The 24,694-nt window shown below is 40.9% G+C and overlaps 1 protein-coding gene across 1 annotated transcript in view; it reads left to right on the top strand.

Annotated features, from left to right (window-relative positions):
- Positions 1-1,800: 1,800 nt before the first annotated feature.
- The window catches only part of IL11 (interleukin 11), a 35,792-nt gene continuing 12,898 nt past the window's right edge, over positions 1,801-24,694 (top strand). The window contains exon 1 of the mRNA XM_044278115.1: positions 1,801-1,846. Coding sequence (XP_044134050.1) covers positions 1,840-1,846 — 7 coding nt within the window. The 5' untranslated portion in view covers positions 1,801-1,839. The remainder of the gene's footprint in view (positions 1,847-24,694) is intronic.

The raw sequence follows: 24,694 nt of genomic DNA, 5'->3' as shown, positions 1-24,694 counted from the left end.
GGTATATGCCAGGTATAAGGAGGATATAGCTACACATCTAATATGAAAAACTAGGTTTCCTTCTCTTTCCCTTAAAGAGTCACCTTTCCTTGAAATCCCAGTTTTAGTAACTACTTGCGTTCTCCGTGTAATAATCATTCTGGGACACCATGTTCTGCCACTTCTCCATTATTCCTACTAGAATGCTACGAATGAATTGCCTGCACTCTTCAATAAAGTTCCAACTGGGTGTTACCCTGCACCGTCTGCCACCATCTATTCAGGGCGGGTTCACATCAGAGTTATGCATTCCGTTATTGCCTTCGTGAGACGTTGTTCCTTAAAACTGAAACCTTTACGCCTCATGCCCACGACCGTTGTTTGCTTCCGCGTCCGTTCCGCTGATTTTAGCATTTCAGGGGCGACCCATTTATTTCTATGGAGCTGTTGAAAATGCGGATAGTGCACCGTTTGCCATTAGCTTCCGGGATCCAATCCATCCAAAAAATATAACCTGTCCTATTATTTCTGCGGAAAATGGTTCGCGGACCCATTCAAGTCAATGGGACCGCTAAAAAACGCGGAGGCACACAAGATTGTCATCCGCGTCCGTTTTATTCCTATCATCTCCATGGCAAACCTGTCTTAGACTTTGGTGGTCCTCCAAAAATAAAGGAAAACACACGGAAACGGATCACGGAACAACGGAACCCCACTTTGCGGAACGGAACACAACAACCGTCGTGTGCATGTGGCCTTAGAGACATTGCGTTTTGATCCGTCAAAATAGAGGTCTATGGGCAAGCAGAACGGATCTGTCTGGTTTCCGTTATACAGGACGGAAAAGAAAGTCCTGTCGACCACGTTATACCAGAAAGTAATAACGGAACTCATAACGCTGAGGTGAACCCGCCCTGGATAGATGGTGGCAGACCGTGCAGGGTAACGCCCAGTTGGAACCTTATTCAAGACTTCTAGCAGGAATAATAGAGGAATGACACAACATAGATGTTTTTTTTTGTTATTACATGGGGAATACAAGTAGTTACCACATCAGACAGGAGAGGTGACAGGTCCTCTACATATAGACACAAGGTAAATCTATCCTGGAAAAAAAAAATCTAATGAAGAAACGATCCAAATTTTTTTTGGGGGGGGAATGTTCTTGATCGCTCCTAGGTATGCTAATATCCCTCAGTTTGATTAGTGATAGAAAGTATGACAATGACCCAGAGATGAAGAGAAGACTTTGCTTAGACGCAGACACAATGAAGTAAGTGGAAAAAGGACAGGGCAGCGTATCTTCAGTGACCTTATCAACCTTTCTTCCTGCTGCATCCTGCACCCACTCCTTTCAAGCTTACATTTTAAAGAGAGCAAGTAAATTGCAGTAGAATGTGTCATAGTCTTTAATGCATGACGCCCATGCAAATTTAACTTTTAGAAGGAGGGGTTTGGGTATGAGGTATTTTTTTTTTTCAATGGAAAAGATGTGACTCAAGATGTGTCATCTTCTGAAAAAAAAAAAAAAAAAAAAAAAAACACACACACACATCCACATAGTGAGACTTGCTTTCTTCCATCAGTGGTGTATATAAACCCCCAATTTGTAGTGGTGTGAGTTCAAATGCTCACACATATATCCACTCAGGTCAGTCACATTCACTCTCTCCATCAGCGAACACAGGGATTTGCTTTGCTGCTTTCTACCTCACAGCCGGGGAGCAGGTGAATTAAAGTGGAACCCTGACCGACCCTGATAAAGGTGCGGCATAGCTCGTGGAAAGATAAATAGGAGCAACTAATACGCAGGGAGAAAATCCACAGAACAGAAAACATCTGACCGAAGCAACTCGAACTATGAAAAGTAAGTAAACCTACAACATGTCCGTTTTCTGAAGTTTCCTTTTGTGCGTACTTTGGAACTATATTTCAGCTGAAATGCTTTAAGGGTCAGGATTTCACGGTATGCCGTGGATTTCTTCCACTCGGAGAGAAGACGGCGAATGTTGTAACTTAGGGCATCATGATGAAGTCTCTTGCTTGGTACCCAGAGACACCTCTGGGGGAATCACCTCAGCAGAAGCAAATGGTCCAGCTAAGCTCGGTGAAGCCATAGCGCCGCCTGCTGTTTAGAGAGGAAATTCCTCTTTGTACTGCAGGAAAGCAAATCCAAAGTTTATCTCCTGGTAATGTTGTTACTATATCATTTGTCTATTAAAAACTAAGAGGTAAATGACATTGCCACTTAAAAATGTGCTTAAAAACTAAAATGACTTAAATAGGATACAGTAACATTACCAAAAGAATGGCATTACAGACATGTACGGTAGATATTGACTGCCGCCAAATGGTGCACAGAATTGCTAATGTGAGAGTATGACTTGAGTAATAGTACTGTACTGTAGGTACTGGGAGAAAGCATTGTTTTACATAGCTGTAGTAATGACTCTAAATTTAGATTTTATTAAAGGGGGTGTCTCACTTCAACATGTAGAGGAAGTCAATACTAATGTATTGTGATTCTCCATATTGCCTCCTTTGCTGGCTGGATTCATTTTTCCATCGCATTATACATGGCTCCTTTCCAGGGGGGTAGGGCCAGAGCTGTAGCGCAGATACAAGGTGGACGGGACCTATGCGTACTCCCGCGGTCCCGCCCACCAGAGAGGCTGGCACTTTTCTACGGTGTGCAAGCACGACCACCGCTGCTGGATTGCAGGGTGGTCATAACCATGTCTAAAGTGATGGAAAAATGAATGAAGCCAACAAAGGACACAATACATTAGTAAGTGCTTTGTATTAACTTTCTCCACATGGTAAATGGCTTTTGCCAAAGCGGGAGGACAACTCCTTTAGGGGCACAAATAGCAAACATTAACGTTACACTTAACACATTCTATGGACTGTTTCAGCGAACTTTAAACCGACACTTAAGACAACAAAAGCCATTGAAAAATGGCAAGTCAAGGTTTGCTGCAACTGTGTACTTAATGCATGAAGTGTCAAGTTAACGTTTGCTATCACTGTATGTTAAACGTGATTTAAAGTAGCATGAAACAAAAATTGGAACTTTTGCAACAGTACCATGTAACGTCCATTATCTCCCCCATTATATTGGAAGGACCACCTCACACCAATACACAGACGTATAGAAGGTATTTCGAGTGCATTGTCAGACACTTTCATTGCTACTGGCGTCCTTCCTTTATCCAATTGGCATTATAATGCATCCTAAACATACGCAGTTCATTACCAAAATTACTGTAAATGATATCATTTTTCTGTCGCACTGTATTTAGTACCAAAAGAGCGGGTTTAGCTTTAGGATCTGATATTAGGTGATATGGCAGTTGCTTTCATTTGTGGGAGTTAATTGACTTTAATGATTTTCACTAATTATGTTACCTTATTATGTTTTCATCTGCAAATGTAGACTGTGATATACGATATCCCGGCTGATAATGTCTTGCAGCAAAGCATTGCTACTGCTTCCAAACCAGCAATCACAGAATAAATGTCTGGCTGCAGTTGTGGCGTTTAATCTCCTCGGTTTGAACATTAGAACCGCATTAAGTCAGGGCAGAACGCCATTTGGAAAATAAATATTATGATGCAACTATTCCCACATGAGACAGCGCTTCTAATAGAATCCTGTATAAGACGATGCCCAAAGTGAAAAACATTACATGTTATGTATCGGTGCTCGCTAATATACTGTAGTACAGTGTTTAGGGTGTTGTACTTTCACAAAATTTCCCACTTATATGTAAATATTATATTATGTTATTATAAACAGACTTACACGTGGTAACTTTGTAGATACATTGTATTACTTATCTTGTGCCGACCCTCCTGAATTGCATCTAAGGCTACTTTCACACTTGCGGCAGGCCGGATCCGACAGGCTGTTCACCCTGTCATATCCGTCCTTCCGCTATTTCGCCGTGCCGCCGCTCCGTCCCCATTGACTATAATGGGGACGGGGGCGGCGCTCCAGCGCACTACGGCAATGCACGGCGAAAGGCACCCGGACTAAAAGTCCTGCATGTCCGACTTTTTAGTCCGGCAGCCTCTGACCGCGAACTGCCGTACTGCGCCGGAGCGCCGCCCCGTTCCCATTATAGTCAATGGGGACGGAGCGGCGGTCCAGCGGCGCGGCGAAATAGCAGAAGGACGGATCCGACAGGGTGAACAGCCTGTCGGATCCGTCCTGCCGCAAGTGTGAAAGTAGCCTAATGTTATAGCCCAGAGCTGTATTCAAAGTTCTGCTTTGACAACAGGCGCCTCTATAAGTTTAGCTGAGCTTTGTAATTTATCAAGCCCTGCGCGCCAGAATTCTGGCTTCAAAAAGTTGGGCAGAAAATTTAGTGACTACCTACAGATGGGGAGGGAATGTTTGGTCCGGATTTCAGAGTAGATCATTTTTATCCTGACGAAAGGCGCTGTACGCCCTTGAAACTCGTTGACGGTTAATAAACATATTTACTTATACCTACGAAGTATCCAGTCCCTGCTGACAGAGCCGCAATTGCGGTTCCATTCTTCTTTCTCTATCATAGATAATTTTTGTGTCACATTTATGGAATGCAACTTTAAAAAAAAGTTGCAACGCCATACCAAGCACCCCCCAGGCGTACTATCTTTGAAATAGCTGCAACTCTATTGCACTTGAGTAAAATTTCACCATGCTCCATTTTTCATACATTTGGCACAGGTGTGCATAGCAACTCCAGTCAAACCTCAAATACACCTACATTAAGAAGCCCCCCTTTAATGTCTTAATGCAGGGGCAAAGTCATTTTTCTTAAACCAGACTACAGTGTAATGCCTGGTGCAAAAAGGGCACCATTACTACCAGACCGTGCCACTGTTTTCATTGAAATTCGCTAAATATTAAATTTAGTTTGTTTAGTTTTTTTTTTTATATTAATAACAGATTATATTGTGGTGTTTAAGGTTAACTCTAAAAGTCACATTACTCAACCTTTTAAAGGTGACCACATACATTAAATAGCAGTTGACTGAACAGGCCAAAAAATTAAGTAATAGCCGACTTCATTCCAGACAATGACACTGGCTAAAAAGTTCACCCGAAAGTTGAGGCCATTTTCCTAAACTTTAGTGTAATGTGATGTCTTTACAGCAACAACGTTATCTATTGGAATTGCTATACAGTAGATGATAGCTTTCTAATATATTCATAAAATAGTGGCTCAAAGCCAAAAATTCGCTTTCAACAATACAATTTCTTCAGCTAGTGCTGTCATCATTGGGTAATATTGCGAGTGGAGTGAATCGTTTTGTGCGGCTCTGTACACAAGAGCCTTTCTTCTTCACCAACAGCGCAGATATCTGTTACTTCAGGGTTCAGCAATAACGCAACAGGCGCCGATGACGATGCTACTCGTATGTCCTCTAACATGTTACTGCCATTTTTTATTTTTTACTAAAAAAAACACACTGCCGAAATGCCACATGCGAACAAGCCCTTTGGATCTGTTCACACATGAGACAGATTCGTATCTTGCTCCACATCCTGGGTCTGTTTCTGCAGAATGTGCAAGCAATGCTTACATAAGCAGGTTTTACAGTTGTAAACACCAAAAACATGTCTCCCATTTGGGTGCTGCTAGAAAGCACTTCCCTATACATATATAAGATGTGGTCAGATAACCAGGACAGGCATCAGAGCAGCGAGCGTCCGCTGAGTGTTCCATGTATACAATTCGAGAATTACTGGAGCATGACCACACTGTTATTAATTCATTTGAGCCAATATTTTTATATATCTTTTTTTTACTTTTCTAGTCTTTGGTGACAATTACACTTTGGTGAATTACAGTTCGCCAAGAAATATGATTAGTTTTAAAAGTAATTTGTCACGAAATGCTATAAATCAGGTACACCAAGGCCACTCTGCCTTAGGGTATGGCCACGCGGAACAGTTAGGTTGCGGCCATGCTGCGGTGAAGAACCGTGCCGCCAATTAGCCCTCAGCTGCCTTCCATTTAATAGTGAAGACCGCACTGTATAGTCCGTCTTCATTGTTAATGGCCTTTAAAAGGGGCTGTTGCTGGTATGGGGTTTGGCTGGTTAGGTGGGGGGGGGGGGGACAAAATGCATATTATTGCTTTTCAGGCCTGAAATCTCCTGCAGGTTATTTGACAGTAAACACAGAATACTAATTAGCTTTGTCATACCCACTTCTCCAACCCCAGCGCTCTCCTGCCCTACAGGTGGGAGCCCTTCTTCTGCTATCTGCTTTTCGTCCTTTTCCACATCATCTAATATCGATGAGAATATGTCATCAGGTACATCCAGCTCCTCCTCTCTCTGCATCTTGCTGACTTTTCTAGTACATGGAGACTTTGAAGGATGATTTGGAAGAAGTAAAGCCAACAAAATAAGGATGGTCATCATTAATTCCTGCCCCCCCAAGGGGTGCCACCTGGATGGTATTGGTTGGCACACTGGCAGTGGAATAATAAAGGCTTCCATCTTATTGCAATTGAATTGCATATCTTAGTTTATGGCTGATGTGGGAATAAGTAAATGTAGGAATAAAATAAAACTGACACAGAATGAGTCTCCTTGCACTCTTCTATTAATCGTCACTGTCCCTAGCACATGAGCGCTTTCCACGTCTATACCTATTCTCAGCTCACAGGACAATGGCGGAGACCATGCGGGATGAGGGTTTTATAGGGCTGTGACATCACAGGGAATAGCTATCTGGGGATTGGCTGGCTGCACAGCATTATGGGTGATCTCGCATTCCCGGGCTTGTCTCCTCTACACTTAGTTTCGCTTTATAACACGTGCAGCCACCATTTTAGGAAAACCTGATTTGTTACCATGAAGCACGAGAAAATTCGGATTTGTTTCAAATCAAAGTTTTCCTACACTTCGGACCTAATTCCGCTTTGAATGCTTCGCTTCACTCAACACTAGTGACAATTGTAAACTCCTTGTCTGCCTCATTTACATTCACTCATTAGACAACTTCTCATTGAAGATCATGAGCTCGCAATAACATCCTTTGGAGATGGACTGGAAATTCTCTGTCCAAAACCATTAAAGGAGGTGGAGTCCACCTCTGCAAACAAATACATACAGGTGAAACTCGAAAAACTAGAATATCGTGCAAAGTTCATTTATTTTGGTAATGCAACTTAAAAGGTGAGACTAACACATGAGATAGACTCATTACATGCAAAGCGAGATATTTCAAGCCTTTATTTGGTATAACTTGGATGATTATGGCTTACAGCTTATGAAACCCCAAAGTCACAATTTTGAGGTCCCCTTTGCTCAGGGGGTATGGATTATTAGCTGACTAGAGTGTGACACTTTGAGCCTAGAATATTAAACCTTTGCACAAAATTTAAATTTTAAGCTGCATTAATGCAATTCCTTTTAATTTGCATTACTGAAATAAATGGACTTTTGCACGATATTAAAATTTTTCGAGTTTCACCTGTATATGTATACTCTGCAGTATAGATACAGATGCAGTGTAAGCGTTCTAAGCATTGGTAAATAATACAGTGTATACTCACATTTACAAGATATACAATACATCATTACATATTGTAGTATGTTTATAGGTAGATAGTAGTTGGGCATTTTATGCTCATGTTACACTTATTTCTTGTGACTTTGCCAGTAAAGCTACATTGGGACTATATGGTGACAAGCTGAATGTTGACATGGCAACGTATATAGACATTGCCACTTGCCTAGCATGGTGTCTTACCCATCTCTTTCCAACAGAAAAAACCCCAAAACATTTCCATTGTGTTTATACTTCATATACTTTACTGATCAAAGCTGCACTCATCTCCTACTCTTAGCCCTGGGCCTGGGTCTGGGCACCAATTCTTCCAGCCTGGTTTTGACACAGGAGAGAGCTTCCTCTCCCATCTATCAGCCGGTGACATGTTGACTGACTGGCTCCTTGCATCAGCGTGCTGACTTAGCTGTTGAAATGAGCCTGTCAATCATCCTCTGCAAGCATGTCACTGACATCAGGGAGGAGAGAAGAAGCTCTCTCCTTTGGCAAGACCAGGCCAGAAGAAGAAGTGCCAGACCCTGGAACCAGGGCTGAAAGTGGAAGATCGGTGGACCTAGGATCAATAAAAGATATCAGTAAGTACAACCATATGACATTTCAGATACAATGGAATATATATATTTTTCCTGCTAAACAACCCTTGTAACTGTCTGGGGTAAGCCAAATGAATAGGCAGATTCTTCTCCCTAGCTCACCTAATATATAGCATATATAGCATAGGAAGTTGAGGTTGTCATACAGTCCCTGCCAAACAATAGCAAATATTTAACCTAATAATAGCATGGTGTCATGCATGATTTTTTTTATGGCTTCTCCTTCTGAGAGTTGAGATATGTCTTTCCAAGTTGTGGAATCATATACAATGACTGTGCTTAGCTTGTGTAAGAGATGTGAGCATCTTAGTTCTGTATCTCGGCTTAGTTGTGTCTGCTAACTTGAGTTTGGGCTTGCGCTGACTTCAGCCACTTGTGCAGAAGACACAAATGTATTCTGATCAGGATATAATGAACATAGCAACAGCAGAAGTGAGGACCCTCCTAACATATATAAATAGGAGTTAATGGAAAAGGTAAAGTTAAAGAAGTAAAAGTCACTATATATCTGTTGCCTCCAGGTGTAGCTAGTTACATGGGACCACACACATCATGAGACCTTATTCTGACTTTTAGAAAATGATGCTGCTTTAAATTTAATGCAGCAATCAGAACTTAACTTTACTGGACAAGTGTTATGTCGGCAGCCTTAGCTGCTCCACTTACCCTGTGTTTGGCAGGCCTGGATGCCAGAGTGCTGTGTATCGATTGGGGAAAATGTATTGTAATTTGAACCTCATCTCATTCTGAGGTACTGCAAGGGTTAAATCCTCTTTTGGTTCTGTGTGAAGCTGCTTTTTTTATTTTATTTTATGCACATATATAGTGCTAATATCTTCCTTAGCCCTTTACAGACACTAGCATCAATGTCTGCTTCTAATTTGTTAATCAGCTTCTGCTATATATGCCATATTGTTTGTCTCATTCTCTGCCTGAGAAAGGTGTGCTGTTCCATTTGTCTTCCTGTGTACCACCCTGTGTCTGATTCCTAACTCTGACCCTCTGCTACCTGACCTCTGCCTAATTACTGTATTGATCTGCTGCTGCCTGCCCTGACCTCAGACTTGTTTGTTGGATTTGCACAAACTCTGCCTGCTCTGACCTCAGCCTGCTACTATGAGTTTCACCTGATCCTTAGGTGCCCTGCACCAGTATCTCTGACCCCCATGGATCAGCTGTTAACCACACCAGGACTACTCTAGGAGGTAGTGGCCTGGTGGTTCCCCTGCAGTAAAGTCCAGACCCCTGTATAGGGGTTAAACAGTGAGTACCAGGGGGCTGCCATGATTACATCCTTAGGTTTAGCCCAAAGTCAAACCAATTTGTTGACACTGTGATTCTAAACCCACTGACAACAAGTGGACAGTAAAAGATCATTTTGACAGGATCCACTTTTATAGTTCTTTTGCTTTCTGGATGTCTGTGATCTAGACCTGTGCCACATGTGGATAGAAAGTCCATGTGTGCATGAGTTTAACCAGTTCCGCCACTGGTTATGCAAATGTTCATCCGCTTTGGCACTGGCTGCTATCTGCTTTGCATCCAGGATAGCATACACATCTTTGTTGCATTAGGAGTGAGTCCTTTAGCTGTCATACATCTTATGGATAACAATCCTCCTCCTAGAATGGGAACATATAATATGTCTTTTACTGGTATGGCTAACTTGTGTCCATTTTTTGGGGAGTACAAGGGTATTCCCTGCCCAATTCCTTCTGCATTTATTCTGCTCCCATCTGCAAAACAGTGCATTTCCTGAAGTTTGATGAAAAGTTTCTTTTACTTGTCATGTGACCTGTTATGTCAATGCACCTGCCTTGCAACTTCTGACTGTCACTTTAATGTTGCCACCTGCACATGTATCCGAAACTGTAGCTTTTACTTTTTTTTTTTGTCCATTTTGGAAATCCCTTTTGCTGTTCTCTTCTCTATACTGTACAGCGTTTTCTTAAGTGTCCCTATTTGTTGCTTATGACTTCTGAAAAATTTCCTTGGAATCAGACATTTTTCAGTTTTGTGGAAGTTTTGATGCAGTTTTTTATGGACTTTTTGAGCCAAAGCCAGAAGTGTGAAATGTCATTGAAGGACCTGTACTTCTTTGTGTTAGATCCACTTCTTTGGCTAAAAAAAACAACAAAACTGCATCACAAATTGCATGTGTGATTCCAGGCTAAATTGGATCTTTCTATTTTTGCAATGCATCCCACATGCTTTTTGCAGTGCTCTCATGGCTTATGTCAGGCATCCTCAAACTGCGGCCCTCCAGCTGTTGTAAAACTCCCACAATGCCCTGTAGTTTTGCAACAGCTGGAGGGCCGCAGTTTGAGGATGCCTGGCTTATGTTGATCAGCTGGAGCTGTTTCTAAAATGTAGCAGAGTGGTTGCCCTGTCTAATAAGCCACACACCAATGTATGTCCGTACGATCATAACATCACACAGCCAGAATTGCAACAAATAGTGGTGAATGTGGCTAAACTCCAGAAGTTTTGGATTTCTTCCACTTGTTGTCTCATGGTCACATTGACAAGTTGGTAGCATTGGCCTAAGAAATACACAGTCAAGTCACATTATTATGACCACACAAAACTTAGCTCATGAAGGAAGTCACGTGCCGCGAGCTGGCTACGTGGTTATATATGTAAGGTGCGTGACAAGCTGTCTGCACACATATCCCTCATTGTTGTCATGGATAAAAGGTGCCATTTATCAGAGTTGCAAGAAGGGATGATAATTGGCTTTCGGGTCAAGAGTGGAAGTATTTCTGATACTGTGTTCTGATACTTTGTGAACTGTTCGCATGCTGCTGTGACGAAAGTGTATTGTGAGTGGACAAATGGCACCATAAGCAATGTGGAAACTGCAGAGCACCACATGCCAAATGATGTTAGAGGTGAACGTTGGCTATGAAGCTAAGCAAGGGTAGACATACATTCTACAGTGGAGCAGTTTACCACCAAAATGAACCAGAGGGCTACCAGAAGTGTGTCTAAAACAACAGTTCAGTCAACCCTACTGTATAGGGAGCTCCAAAGCAGGCGGATGGTCACTGCAGCTCTGCTAAAGTTGCATCAGCAGAAAAGTCCTCAATTTTCGTGGCAATATTGGAATTGGACGTCTGCTGATTGGCAAAGAGTTGCCTTCTCTGATGAGTCATGTTATCTGCTTCATCAAACAGATGGACACTGGTGTGTCAGGTGAGAAACATCAGAGAACAAACACCCTGCAACCATTGCTGGAAGAACACAAGCTGGTGGTGGCAGCCTTATAGTCTAGGGAATGTTTTTGTGGCATTCTTTGTACCCACTCATCCATGTGGAAGGCAATCTCAACCGATTTGGGTACGAATCCATCACTACAGATCATGTACATCCATACATGCTGATTGTCTTTCCTGGGGTGGATGGGATCTTCCAGCAAGAAGATATCCATTTGATATACAGAACAGTATGTTTGGATTGTTCTTTAACTACCCTTGACTCTTATGAGCGCTATTTGTGAAGCAGGTCTGGTCTTTCTTAAATTCCTTTATAAAGTTACCTTATCAGTAGTTTAGAAACACAATACTCCCAATCTCTTCAGTGTGGAATGGATCTGGCAGCACAAGAGACCACTCCCAGTAATGTATATAATCTATGTTATAAAAAGTATTTCACTATTTACACTTGTATTTTCTTGTTAATACTCAGTTTTTCTTAATTTTACATGACAGTAAGCAAAACCCTAAAGACTGCACAGCTGGTCTGGGTATTTGTGATCCGCCCACCCTACCACAGTGATTTCACCTACACTGTGAACTTCTGTATAAAAGCATTCATTATGCTAAGAGATTAACTATCACAGCACTCAGTGTAATATAGGATTCTCTTAAAAAGCAACAGCATTTTGCCTATTGCAGCATATTTAGGAGCAGACTTAGTGTCTCTACTACTGGAAGAACATGAAGTGTTCCAATAAGATTTGGTTTAGTTGGAAAAAGAATGGCCCATTCAATGGCACCTCTTTCTAAATGCCATTTTCCTTGCTCTTTACAGTCCACTTTCCATAAAATATTTGACTTCATCCAGCCTCGCCTCCTTGGAAAGCTTGAACACCATCAGTGTTTCCGAATTTCACTTTAGCCTTTCTCTGTCCTTTTTTTTCCCTCTTCTACATTGCTTTACCTCTTTTACGGCGTGGAGGAATTGCTATGGAGACATGAGATGTTCTCACATGGCAAAAATTTTTTTTTTGGACGTCTCAACACGAATGCAAAACCCATTCACCGGTCAACCCCGCCCTGCCTAATGATGTCCTCATGGGTCTGTTCTAATAGGTTTGTTGAATGACTGCCTGAAAGGCATGTCTCTGCCAGTTAAGTTGGCAGAAAGGAATTGATCTATGCTTTATTCTTTTTGTCAAAAACACTTTTTTACTGAGCTACGCAAGCCTATTTAGGGTTGTTAGCATTCCCTGTGTGCAGTCTGAAGGACAGGATTACGTGATTATTAAATGTATAGGCCAGGTATACAGAAAACTTGAAACAGTCACTACCACAGGATTAAATGCATTTTCAAAGGAGTGTTCAAAAACACACACACATTATTATGCAGTGAAGGTATGAAACACCAAAGAAAAAGTATAAAGCATCTAGAGTCACACTTCAAGATTGACCACACATCGGCGTTCTCCATATACCAGCTGGGTCTGCTCAATGATGACTAGTTTCCAATGAGAGCTGCATCATCCCAATCAGCCTTTGCTGGCCCCTGTTCTGTACCACCAGAGGGCAAGAGCCTCAAAGCAACTGTCAACAGATGGGTATCTTTTCCTTTTGGAGAAGCCTCTGGTTTGGCTGATATGAGTTTTCTTCCTTGAGAAAAACTATTTTGCATAGTTTTCCCATGAATCATTATCTGTATGTAAGTCTACATATGCTAGCTAAGACTCTTCAGTAAGAACCAGTAACTCCCACCCCCCAAGAGCTGCATGCAAGATATCTCATCCAGCTAAACAGTACCTTGCTCAAGGAGGAAGAACCACAAAACAACTGTTTACAGATAGGTGTCTCTTCCTTTTGGAAACTAATAAGATAACTAATTTGCATATCTTTTTTCCCATGGAGCATTGCCTGTAAGTCTCAATATACCAGGGTCTCTTCAATAAGAACCAATACACCTCAGAGCTAATTCTAAAGATACATCCCACTGATGGCAGTAATATACTATTAAGTTTTAAAAATTAAAAAGTGCAAATCAATGAATACCAGAATTATGCAAATCAGCTCTTCGTAAGCCACCAGATATAAGGTAGCTATCCTATAAGTCAATGTTCAACCTTTTAAACAGGCCTTGAGGCATGCTTAGATAATAACTAAGCCAACACCTCATCTGCAGATAGTTGTTTAGAAATGTACTTTAGCATACACAATACTAAATGTTATAATCTACATCACATTACCAGTCACTTAGATAAAAAAAAAAGGCAATTATCAAGAAACCTCACCTTCCTGCCAAAGGATAATTACCTCTGGTGACTATGATGATCATAACTTAAGGATGAAATAAACTTTACTCCAATCTAGAAATGCACATACTTACTATACTTGGTAGGTCCTTACTATCTTTTTAACAGTTTTTTTCTCTCATCATGGCAAAGTCGATGATTACTTCTTGGAATTGTGGAGTTTGAAAACTATGGTCATGGTTTGTCAGTGTTCTCCACAATTCATTTTGCCTATTTTATTTAGTATTTTTATTTTTTTCCATTATCAAAAATGTTGTATTTTTTTTCTTGGGTTTTACCAGCAGTTGTAAGTTGTGAGAGAGCCATAATGTCTACATGTCTAGAGTCTACATGTCCTTTGACCTTATCTAAGTTTTTTCTTAAACCATCTCAGTAGGACTTTACTGGAAGCGGTCATTTATTGTAATGGAAACTTCAGTCTCTTAAACATTTATGCTACCTGTCTGCGTCACCAGAAACCATTCAACATCATCTTCATGACGTCAGAAGCTTCCATGGTAACCAAGACTAAATTCACACCACTTCTTGGAGCACAGATTCTCACGCCAATGTGACTATTGACTTTACTACAACAGAGGGTACTTTTGACATATGTTTGGTCCTGCAGCCTTAGGAGTATTTAGAAGTGCAGTCAAGCATGCTATTCAATACAACTTTACAAAAAGGCATACAGCAATGGTATAAATATAAAACTATATGGGCATGTAGATGTGTACATTTAGGTCATATGTTTTGGAAACCATTTTCAAATGGTCCCGGCAGATTAATTTTTGAATGGCTTTATTCATCACAGGAAATAAATAATTGTTGAGTCCTTTTACATCTTTGAAATTTCAGCTACTACAGGGAGTTATTCTGATTGCCTGATTGGAGTCAGGAAGGAAGTTTTCCCCCTAAAATGAGGAAAATTTGCTTCTACATCACAGTTTTTTTTCTCCTTCCTCTAGATCAACTTCCAGAATAACAGGTTGAGTTGGATGGACAGATGTCTTTTCTCAGTCTATTGGGGTCATTTATCAAACTGGTGTAAAGTAGAATTGGCTTAGTTGCCCATAGCAACCAATCCGATTCATCCTTTCATTTTGACAGATCCTTTGGAAAATGAAATGTTGAATTTGATTGGTTGCTATGAACAACTAAGCCAGTTCTACTTTACACCTTTGATAAATGACCCCATATGTTACTATGTTACACGGTTATCAGCTGGTGAACCTAACCACTTTGACAGGACTTGCATTTATGACGCATATTGACTACAACAACAGCTATAAAGGAAGTCAATATTTTTATATAACTAATATAACATATATAATTAATTAATAAAATTAACACATGTCTACCTAATATATTAAAGTGGTCTCAAGATCACGGCATACAGATGTTTTTTGTTTTTTAAAGGCTCAGAATGGTTAAAAAATAAAAAGTGGCACTCGCATCACAAATACCCTGCCCCCCATCCCAATGTTTCCGGTGTCCTGCACCAGTCTCTGTATTTCCAATTCCCTCTCAACATGGAAATGTGATAGCTCAGCTAGTCCTTCAGCGATGACCTGCTATAGACAGTGATTGGCTGAGTGAGGGATCACTTTTATGAGATCCATATGTCCTGAGAGGAAATATGAATATGAGGTATCCTCGTAGGACAACCCCTTAAGGGTAGTTTCACACTACGTTTTTTTGTAACAGGTTTTGAGGCAGATTTTCCTGCAGGAAGTGGATTCAAAGGGAATTATAAACACAGGACTTACACTACTTCTTCCTGTTGGATCCACTCCTGGCTTTGGCTGAAAAACCAGCAGGGAAGTGTGCCTCAAAACCTTCTCCAAAAAGCTCTGTGTAAACCTAGTTATAGTATAACCCAGTATAACCCAGGCTCAGATTGGCCCACAGGAGTACAGGTGAATCTCCCAGGGTGCCCATGAGTAAGGTGGGCCCCTAGTCCACACAAGTGGCTCATAACACAGTAGACTGACTGCACTAAATAGAAATAGGCAGCGTACAGCATGTCACCCAGCCTATGTTCATAGGTAGACAGCTTAACAAAGTACCCAGACTATTATTATAGATTCATTGGGTGGCTGAAATGACTTCTAGGTACAGAAGCACACCAGACAGTATTCTGGTTTTCTAGGAACCCACCTTCTTGAATTTGCTGCAGGCTGCCCCATAATCATCTTGTAGCATCTTGCTACCTCTGTATGGGCAGGTTTTATTTCCATTTATCTGAATAGTGGGCCCCTAAAATGAACTTTACTGGTGGCCTCTGACACTGGGATAACTACACCTAAAAATCCCCTTAATTTGTAATGCATTTTTAATATGATACATTATAACAGAAGGTCAGAAAAATAATTTATAGACACATTGGTTCTTTTCTTAATGTACAGTACAGACTACCTCTTGAAGCTCATCAAGAGCTTCAAACAGTAATCAAAGCAAAAGGTGGCTACTTTGAAGAACCTAGAATATGACATATTTTCAGTTGTTTCACACTTTTTTGTTATGTATATAATTCCGCATGTGTTAATTCATAGTTTTGATGCCTTCAGTGTGAATCTACAATTTTCATAGGCTATCTGTACAGCACTGACAAGGAAGTCTCATGTCTGCCCCCACACGTGGCTCTATGCTGTAATGCTACTAAGCAGAACTGTCAGTCATCTCATTCCTGAGACCACACACAGTCTTTGAATATGCATCTTGGCTTTCTGTCCATCCCAGTTGTGCCAAAATGTTGCCTTTGCTGTCACAATCACACTCAACACAGTCAGCTTTTGTCAGGTAGCACAGATTTCATTTTTGAAATAAATATTCTTTCTTGGGCGAGTGTTTCAAATCTAGCAAAACTACGGGGAAGGGATGCCAGCGATACTCCTGACAACAGTGTAACAGCATCTATGATAGACAGATTTAGTAGTACTTTAATAGTTACGAGGCAGACATTTTTATTAGGCTCTTGGGATGGTGTTAGCGAGTGGCAGGATGTAGTGTAGAGGTAACTGGAATTTAATCCTATTAATTACTGCGTGTCAGGAGGACAGCAAGCAATATAAAGAATGTTCTGAATGCCTAAGGCTTACCCATTGCTAAGCTCATCAGACAAGACCTTTATCTCACTGCCTTTTTGGCTAAAATAGGGAATGAAATGAAACTTGGAATGTTAGCCAAACCTCAAAGGCTTAGTTCAGCAATATGAGGGTGTAGTTTCCATAGAGTTCAAAAGTGATAAAAATCTTGTGATAACATTTGAAAAACCATTGCATTTAAATACACAAAGCAACAAAGAAACACCTCTCTGTGCACAATTATGCAGTGTATTTATTAGACTATCATACATTAAAGGGGTTGTACGGGTTCGGAGCTGAACCTGGACATACCTCCATTTTCACCCCGTCAGCCCCCATGACTTGAGCATCGGAGCAGTTCATGCTCCGATGCTCTCCTTTGCCCTGTGCTAAAGCCCACCCATCAGAGCCGGTGACATCACCGAACACACTGCCGGGCGGAAGCTTCCACCTGACAGTGTGTTATGATAAACAAAATAGATCTAGCGCTGGACAACGGAGCGCATCAGAGCATGAGATGCTCTGATGCTAGCCTCAGGGGTGCTGCCTGGGTGAAAATAAGGGTATGTCTGGGTTCAGCTCTGAACCCGGACAACCCCTTTAAGTGCAGTGAAATCTATGACAACCTAGTCTGAGCCTTAACGAAGCACTCCGACAAATGTTTTATTCTCTGGCCTGCTAGAAAGGTACATGATGTAAAGGGGTTGTCCCACAAAAAATATTCTAGTTTTCAAACCAGCACCTAGATCTGAATACTTTTGTAATTGCAAGGAAAAAAATATTCAGTATAGCCACTGAGTTATTCAATAAAATCTATCTGTATAGCGCCACCTGCTGTTTTATTCTTATTTCTTTGTCCAGCCCACTGAGATAGCCGCACATGCTCAGTTTCATCCTTCAGCTGTCTCCTGAGCTGTGATAGGCAGAGCTGAGACACGCCCCCTGAGCTGCAGCAGAAAAGACACTCCCCTTGAGTTGTCAGCTTGATATAAATCTAGCAGAGCAATGAATGGGGAGATCTCTGGATCCATGTGAGGTACAGGGCTGGTTCTAGCTTTGTTAGAAAGAGGTTGTCATGCTATATATGATGTCTGATTTTCATATTTTACATTAGTCATGGCATGACCCCTTTAAGGTTATCCACTCCCCTCTGATCCTCAGCTGTGTCATGTATCCATCGCTCTGATTCTATAAATGATACAGTGTGAGATATTTATCAAGACCGATGTATTCTATGCATTTTCTATGGGGCAGACCTCGTGATAAATAAGGCGCATCCTCCAGCAGTCCGTTTTGGACTAGTTTTGCAATAGTTTTGGGGTGAAAATTCCTGCTCTTCCTATGTTAAGGAGTCCAGTGGGTGGTCCTACTGACAGCTACTTCTGTATGCACGCTGATAAAGGAAAGGGATGGGTAGGACTGCCCACTAGACTCCTACACATAGACATAGCAGCAATGTAAATGAATAAATACAAGTTATGCCAAATCTTACCCACAAAACAATATATCAAGCTGCTCTATATCAGATCAGACCAGACACCATGTTGAATGTGATAGCGTCCTTCCCTTCTTAGATGTCCATCTGAATTAGGGAAATTACAGTGTCAGCACCATCAGACGGGCTGATGTGTATGTGTGGTGGACTCCGGAATATATTAGTAATTTTTATAGGCAGCATGAAATAGAATCATGAAATGATTTTGCCCTCTTCCGAAAGAATGTTTTGACTGATGACATGACTATGCGTACGGCTACTCTTTGAAACATTTCAATTTGGTGACTACTAGCTGTAAGACATTATGATCCTACATTCCAGTACTATATGTGTGGAATTGCTCTTCAAAGGCGAGAAGAATGTGCACAAAGCTGTTAAGAAGAGCAGGAAATAGGGAAGCCTATGTAAGTGCAAGGAAATTGTATGTCAGCCCTGTGTACACTTATGAATAGCTGGCCGTGCTCCAGAGTTCAAGTGATTTAAATAGCCCAAAGGGGATTCAGTGATCTTTAAACCAGGTTTAGTTTAGATGCTTTCAGTCTCTAAGGCCAATTAGGGAAAAGACCAGAGAAAACATATTTCCCGCTGTGATGAGTTTAAGAGGGTTAATTGATTTTCTTTAAATCATTTTCTACATGTGATTTACTCCATTTCTACTTTTATATTTTTCTTGAAACGTTCAAGAAAATAATTACAGAAAAGATCATTTGATAAAAAAAATGGTTGAGTTAATATTTATATTACTGAAAACACTGAACCAACTTAACAAGCTTCTGTCAGCATGATCAACCCTACTAAACCAGGTATATCGCCTATTAGGGTTGCTCATGCTGATTAAAATTATAGCTTATTTATCGTTGTACACGTACGTTGCAACGTTGAAGAGAAACGAGGATTTTTATCTTTGTCAATAAATCACTGGTGGCAGAAAGGAGTGAGCGCTGTGCCAGAAGGTGAGAATACTTACCTTTCTGTCCTGCCAGAAGCTGTGCTCCTCAGCCATGTGTGAAGCTGCTGGCACCTCCACTTCTGGGTGGACTATAGTCGCCAGTTGCTTCACACAAATAATGTAGCTGCCTGCAGGATGGAAAGGTAAGTATCCTTATCTTCCGGCACAGCACTCGCTCCTCTCTGTAGAGGTTCCACTGCCACCAATGATTGCAAACATATACACCACAGCACGTATTCCTAGGGGAATGCATGATTTTGTTAAAACCCACTGACACCAATGACTCCATATAATATATTAACGCTGGCCCACCAATAATTATTTGAGAGTCACAGTACAGGCACCAATAGACAGGACTATCAAAGTGGAGGGGGGAGTCTAATGAGCACTATTCGCGTACTGTAGCGGTGCTCGAAGTGCTACACCCTGCCCTTTGGTGCTCCAAATGCCTGATTTGCATAAAAATGAAAATCTTCATATCTCTGCAACGCTACCACTTGCAAAGATAGCTAAGGTATTGTTTTAATCAGCATGATCAACCTTGGCAGGCAATATGCCTAGTTTAACAAGACTAATCATGCAGACAGAAAATCCTTAAAGGAGTATCTGGCTAATTTTTTTTGTAAAAAAAAAAAAGGTATAGAATGCTTTAAGATCTCTGCTTCCTGGCCCCTCTTGACACACAGGAAATGAACACTCACCCAATCAGTGACCACAGCAGTTGATTGGCTGAGCAGTTGTTTCCTTTGTGTATTGAGAGAGATCAGGAACTAGTGAACAGCAATTTTCGGGAAAAATTTTAATTGGTTTCTTTCGTAGTTGAATTGTCCCTCAGCTTTGTATATGGAATACACTTTCTATACTTGCTATACATAAGGAAAGACGTGTCTATTTTCATACTGTATATAAAGCCCGGTATATGACAAATGTCTTTCAAGTGAGGCAAAGTACAATGCTATTATTCCTAATTGGTAAGTGTTTTAGTTTTAAATAAAGCTTGTATTAGACAGGTAGGTGACTGTCCGGAGTGAAGTGTTCCTTACCGGCAATTGCCTTCTAGTCAGTGGAAAAGACCTCTGCTATTACATGCAGCAATCTCCTCCACTGTATGGGGAGGAGGGATCGCCAATACTATCACTCTTGCCTATATTGAATCATTGTTTGCCGGCAGCAGATCGTGATTAGACACCATTATCTGCCTTCGGCAAACAATGATTTTTAAACCTGTTAAAAGATTGGGATTGCGCAATGAATTAGCATTTTCTCTTTCATTGGGTAATTGGCGGCAGTATTACACTGTCAGATAATCGCTAATGAGCGTTCCTACAAATGCTCGTAGCGATGATCTGGCAGACAATCTGCCTGTCTAATATACCCTTAAGAAGGACAATTATGTCTTTAAAGAATAATAAAAATCGCAAAGTATTTATAAGGACATTTCCATTTATCTCCATATTAAATACATTTTTCATATAATGTGTAGCAAACATCAGAAATTTACTTTACAGGTTATTACATGAAACAATATCTTATATATATTCCTTTCATATATTCTATGTTAACTGAAATTTAGGAAATTTAGATGTGGGGTAAAAAGAAAAGAGAGAAGAATGGATAAAAGGAATGTTCGCTATTTTCTTTTAGTTTTTGTCTTCTTTCTTTTTATCAAGTAAAAGTAATTCAGTATATGCTAAAAAGACCCAAGGAAAACACATGTAATGTGTCACATTTTTCATCTTGTTACTTTTCTTTCTCTTCACTCTAGTTTTTCCAACTAGAAAAAAAAACAGACAAAAGAACAGCAGGCTCGAATTTTCACATTACTGTTACTGTTACTGATCTGGCAGCTAAGGTTGAGTGCCCTGCCAAGGATGCCAGGAATATACGTCACAATGACAGAGAGAGCTGCGAACAAAAGACTGTCCATTCATAAATCTCCCTATTAGTTTAGAGGCTGTTAGGCAACTTTTGAACTCTCTGATTGCTGCAGAGTTTCAGGACAGCGCACAGCTTATTATAGCGTGCATAATTGGATTAATGAGTAGGAGGTTCTCCGAAATAAAACTCTGCATACAATGTAGAGCAAACATGTGTGGAAGAAATATTTAGTTTCTATTGGTTTAGTAAAGAATGTTTGTGGTCTAAAAGTGATATCAAAGCAGCTCTAAATACCATGAAAGCAATATAGTCAGAAATCATTAAAGGGAACCTGTCCCAAAGGATGTCCAACTTAAAATCGTGATAGGTTCCCTGGTTAATTACAGTCATATTTTACTAAAAAAAATTCCAAAGAAATCACAGTTTAAAGACGAGTAAGAACCATGGAGAATAGCCTCTGGGCAGCTCCCTGACAGCTTATCCCTGCCCAGTGCAGATTGACGGACAGGTCTCTCCCTGTATACAATCTAGTCACTCTGTAAACCTAGCCGAGCAGGGCTGAGAGAAACTCGCACTGACTATTCTCTTTTGGCTAGCCTCTTCCCACCTGACTCAGCTCGATTGACAGGTCCTTCACTGTTTGTGTATGGGGATAGATCTGTCAATCAAGCTGAGTTGAGTAGGGAGAACACAGGGGCAATCCACCCTGGACAGTCTTCTCCCTGTTCCCAGCTGGTTTTTCAGCTTTGTTTCTTACCGTTTCCTAGTGAAACATATCTGTTTGTAACCAGGGAGTCTTTTGCAATTTCATGCTTCTCGCGCTTGGGGCAACATGAATATCCTTGCAGGTTCCCTTTAATGCGGTGACTGGCACACTAACAGCTCATTATATACATTTCTGGTGGGAACTAAATGTGAATACAATCAGTCTTTAAGACAGTAATAACAGCAATAGGAATATACCGTAATTTCATTGCTTTGGGCCTGGCAGTTGCCTTGGATGCCCAGATTTGAAATAGGGGTCTTTGTGTCCTCTTCTGAACATGTACATGAGAAAGGATTTTCCTTCCTGAACAGCTGCAGTTGCTTGGTAATTGAAAGAAAATGTGCCATTACTAGTAAGCAATTTACATTTGCCATGTTCCATATTTGTATCACTTTCTTCCTCTCTGGTGTTCCCCAGTATGTAGAAGAAACATTGCCTTTTGGGTGGATGACGGCCAATATTCTGTTATCCAGCTGTTCGAGACCACTTAAATAAACATCGTGGCCCACACACCTCCTTCTCTTTTAATTAGGTGGCATGTTTACAACAGTGGTTATGGCACTGGTCCCTTATTAGTTCACCCAGACAAAGTAAGACTTTCAATCTAACATGGTTCCTATATCAAGTCACTTTCCCACCATATATCCGGCAACTTTTTTTATTGGCTTGTACCAGAATATTCTAATATTAATTTGTCCTAGTCATTATGAGAAAAACTGTTACGTAAATACATTTGGTAATGTTATTCTTTTAGTTGAATGCAAGAGTCAAGATTTATAGCCCTTTAGATCTGGCTACAGCTCTTTTAGGCACCTTTTAACTTGTATACAGTATTCCTGCAGAAAACTACATAAGGTATGAGATACCTAGCTTCAAAGAGCCTGTTGGAATGGGACAAATAAAATGAGAAAGAGTAAAGTATCACTTTTATTGCTGTTTTCTGTACAGTTAAACTTTATTGGCCAATTAAATTTGCACAGCATGTAGGGACGCCTGACTGATACTTAACAACACTGAGAGCATCCTGAATACATGACTGTTCAACCTGACCTCAGTTTAATGTGTTTCATCTATGTCAGAATAAGGATGCTTTCACAAGGCAGTATTTTGGTCATTGTTTCTAAGCCAAAACCAGAAGTGGGCCCAAAGCATAGAAGAAATGTAAATCTTTCCATTATACTTTTTGTATAAAAATGTAATTTTTCTGTAGGTTCCACTCCTGGTTTTGGCTTATTGCTAATACAAAAAAACTAACCTAAATTATGACCGTGTGAAAGTGGGATAGAGTTTTTTTTTTTTTTTTTGTATTTTATGTAGTTGATTTGTCTTTATGCACTAGGCAGAGCTTTGTGTATGTGGAGCTTGTATAGAGCTACATAGAGTCTCTATGGCTGTACTGGCCATAGACACTCCTTGAATTACCATATACCGTATTTATCGCCCTATAAGATGCACTTTTTCCCCCCAAAAGTGTGGGGGGGGGGGAATAGCAGTGCATCTTATGAGGCGAATGCTGCGCCCGTCCGGTGAATATGCTGAGAGGGAGGAGGGGCTGGTGTCTGGCATCTGTTTCTGTAATGGCAGCGAAGCCCAGTGCAGTCACTGTATTCTACTACACCGGGCCTCGCTCTATGTAGTATACGGTAATCATATCTAACTTGTGGGTATTGTTAAAGTATTCCAATCATCTTAAATCTAGTGCTGTACTACTTACAACTAACTTATTGGCAGTCAGGAGGCCGGGCGGGCGGGTGCTCGTAGCGTAGCTCACTATGCTCTCTGCGCCTGCCATCCCACTTTATGAATGAAGCAGGCGGCGCAGGCGCAGTGAGTGAAGTGAGCTACGAGCACCCGCCCGGCCTCCTGACTGCCAAGAAGTTAGTTGTAAGTAGTACAGCTCTAGATTTAAGAGGATCGGAATACTTTAAACAATAGCCGCAAGTTAGATATGATTACCGTATACTACAGAGAGCAGGGCCTAGTGTAGTAGAATACAGTGACTGCACCGGGCCCCGCTGCCATTACAGAAACAGATGCCAGACCCCATTCACTACACAGGGACACTGTTATGGAGGATCTGTGGATGACACTTAAGATGCTATACATGTGTCATCCACAGATGCCCCCATGTCAGTGCCATCCACATATGCCCCCATAACAGTGCCATCCACATATGCCCCATAACAGTGCCATCCACATATGCCCACATAACAGTGCCATCCACAGATCCTCCATAAAATAGTGTCATCCACAGACCACCATAACGGTAGTTCAAAACCCACCAAAAACACACCTTTTGGTTAAAAATATTTTTTTTCTTATTTTCCTCCTCAAAAACCCAGGTGCGTCTTATGGGCAGGTGCGTCTTATAGAGCGAAAAATACGGGTATGCCTTTTTCCTCCTATTTGAAAATTACATTTAAAAAAAAACTATATCTCTAGGTAAAATCAGAGGAAGACAGGGGTTCCATAGTGTCCTACAGAATTTTAAGATTGTAACATTATGGCTCTGTACAACTTGGAGGCTGTACTGAACAATAACATGGCTGTGTGCATGAGGAATAAGACTGATTGGACAATTGATAAAACGTGAGCCACTTAAGCATGTGCTCCACTGGCTCATTTCATATTTAGTTGATATAGTGTATAAGCTACTAATACAAAAAAAAAAATCACTTTATAGTAATACAACAAATACCATTAGTGACCTTCTTACAACTGCATATATTTGCATTTAACTCTCCACAGAATAAACCATAATGCACGGATAGTGCCCATAATTGTCATGATGGTTAGCGCCCCTAATTAGCAAGAACACTGTCCCTAATAGGCATTGATAGTGTTCCTAATAGGTATGGATACTGTCCCTAATTGGTGAGAACTGTGCCCC

The sequence above is a fragment of the Bufo gargarizans genome, chromosome 2 (assembly GCF_014858855.1).
Source record: "Bufo gargarizans isolate SCDJY-AF-19 chromosome 2, ASM1485885v1, whole genome shotgun sequence".
In the NCBI taxonomy this organism is placed as follows: domain Eukaryota; kingdom Metazoa; phylum Chordata; class Amphibia; order Anura; family Bufonidae; genus Bufo; species Bufo gargarizans.
Note: the sequence above shows the minus strand (reverse complement) of the source record. Positions and strands in the feature narration are given on the sequence as shown.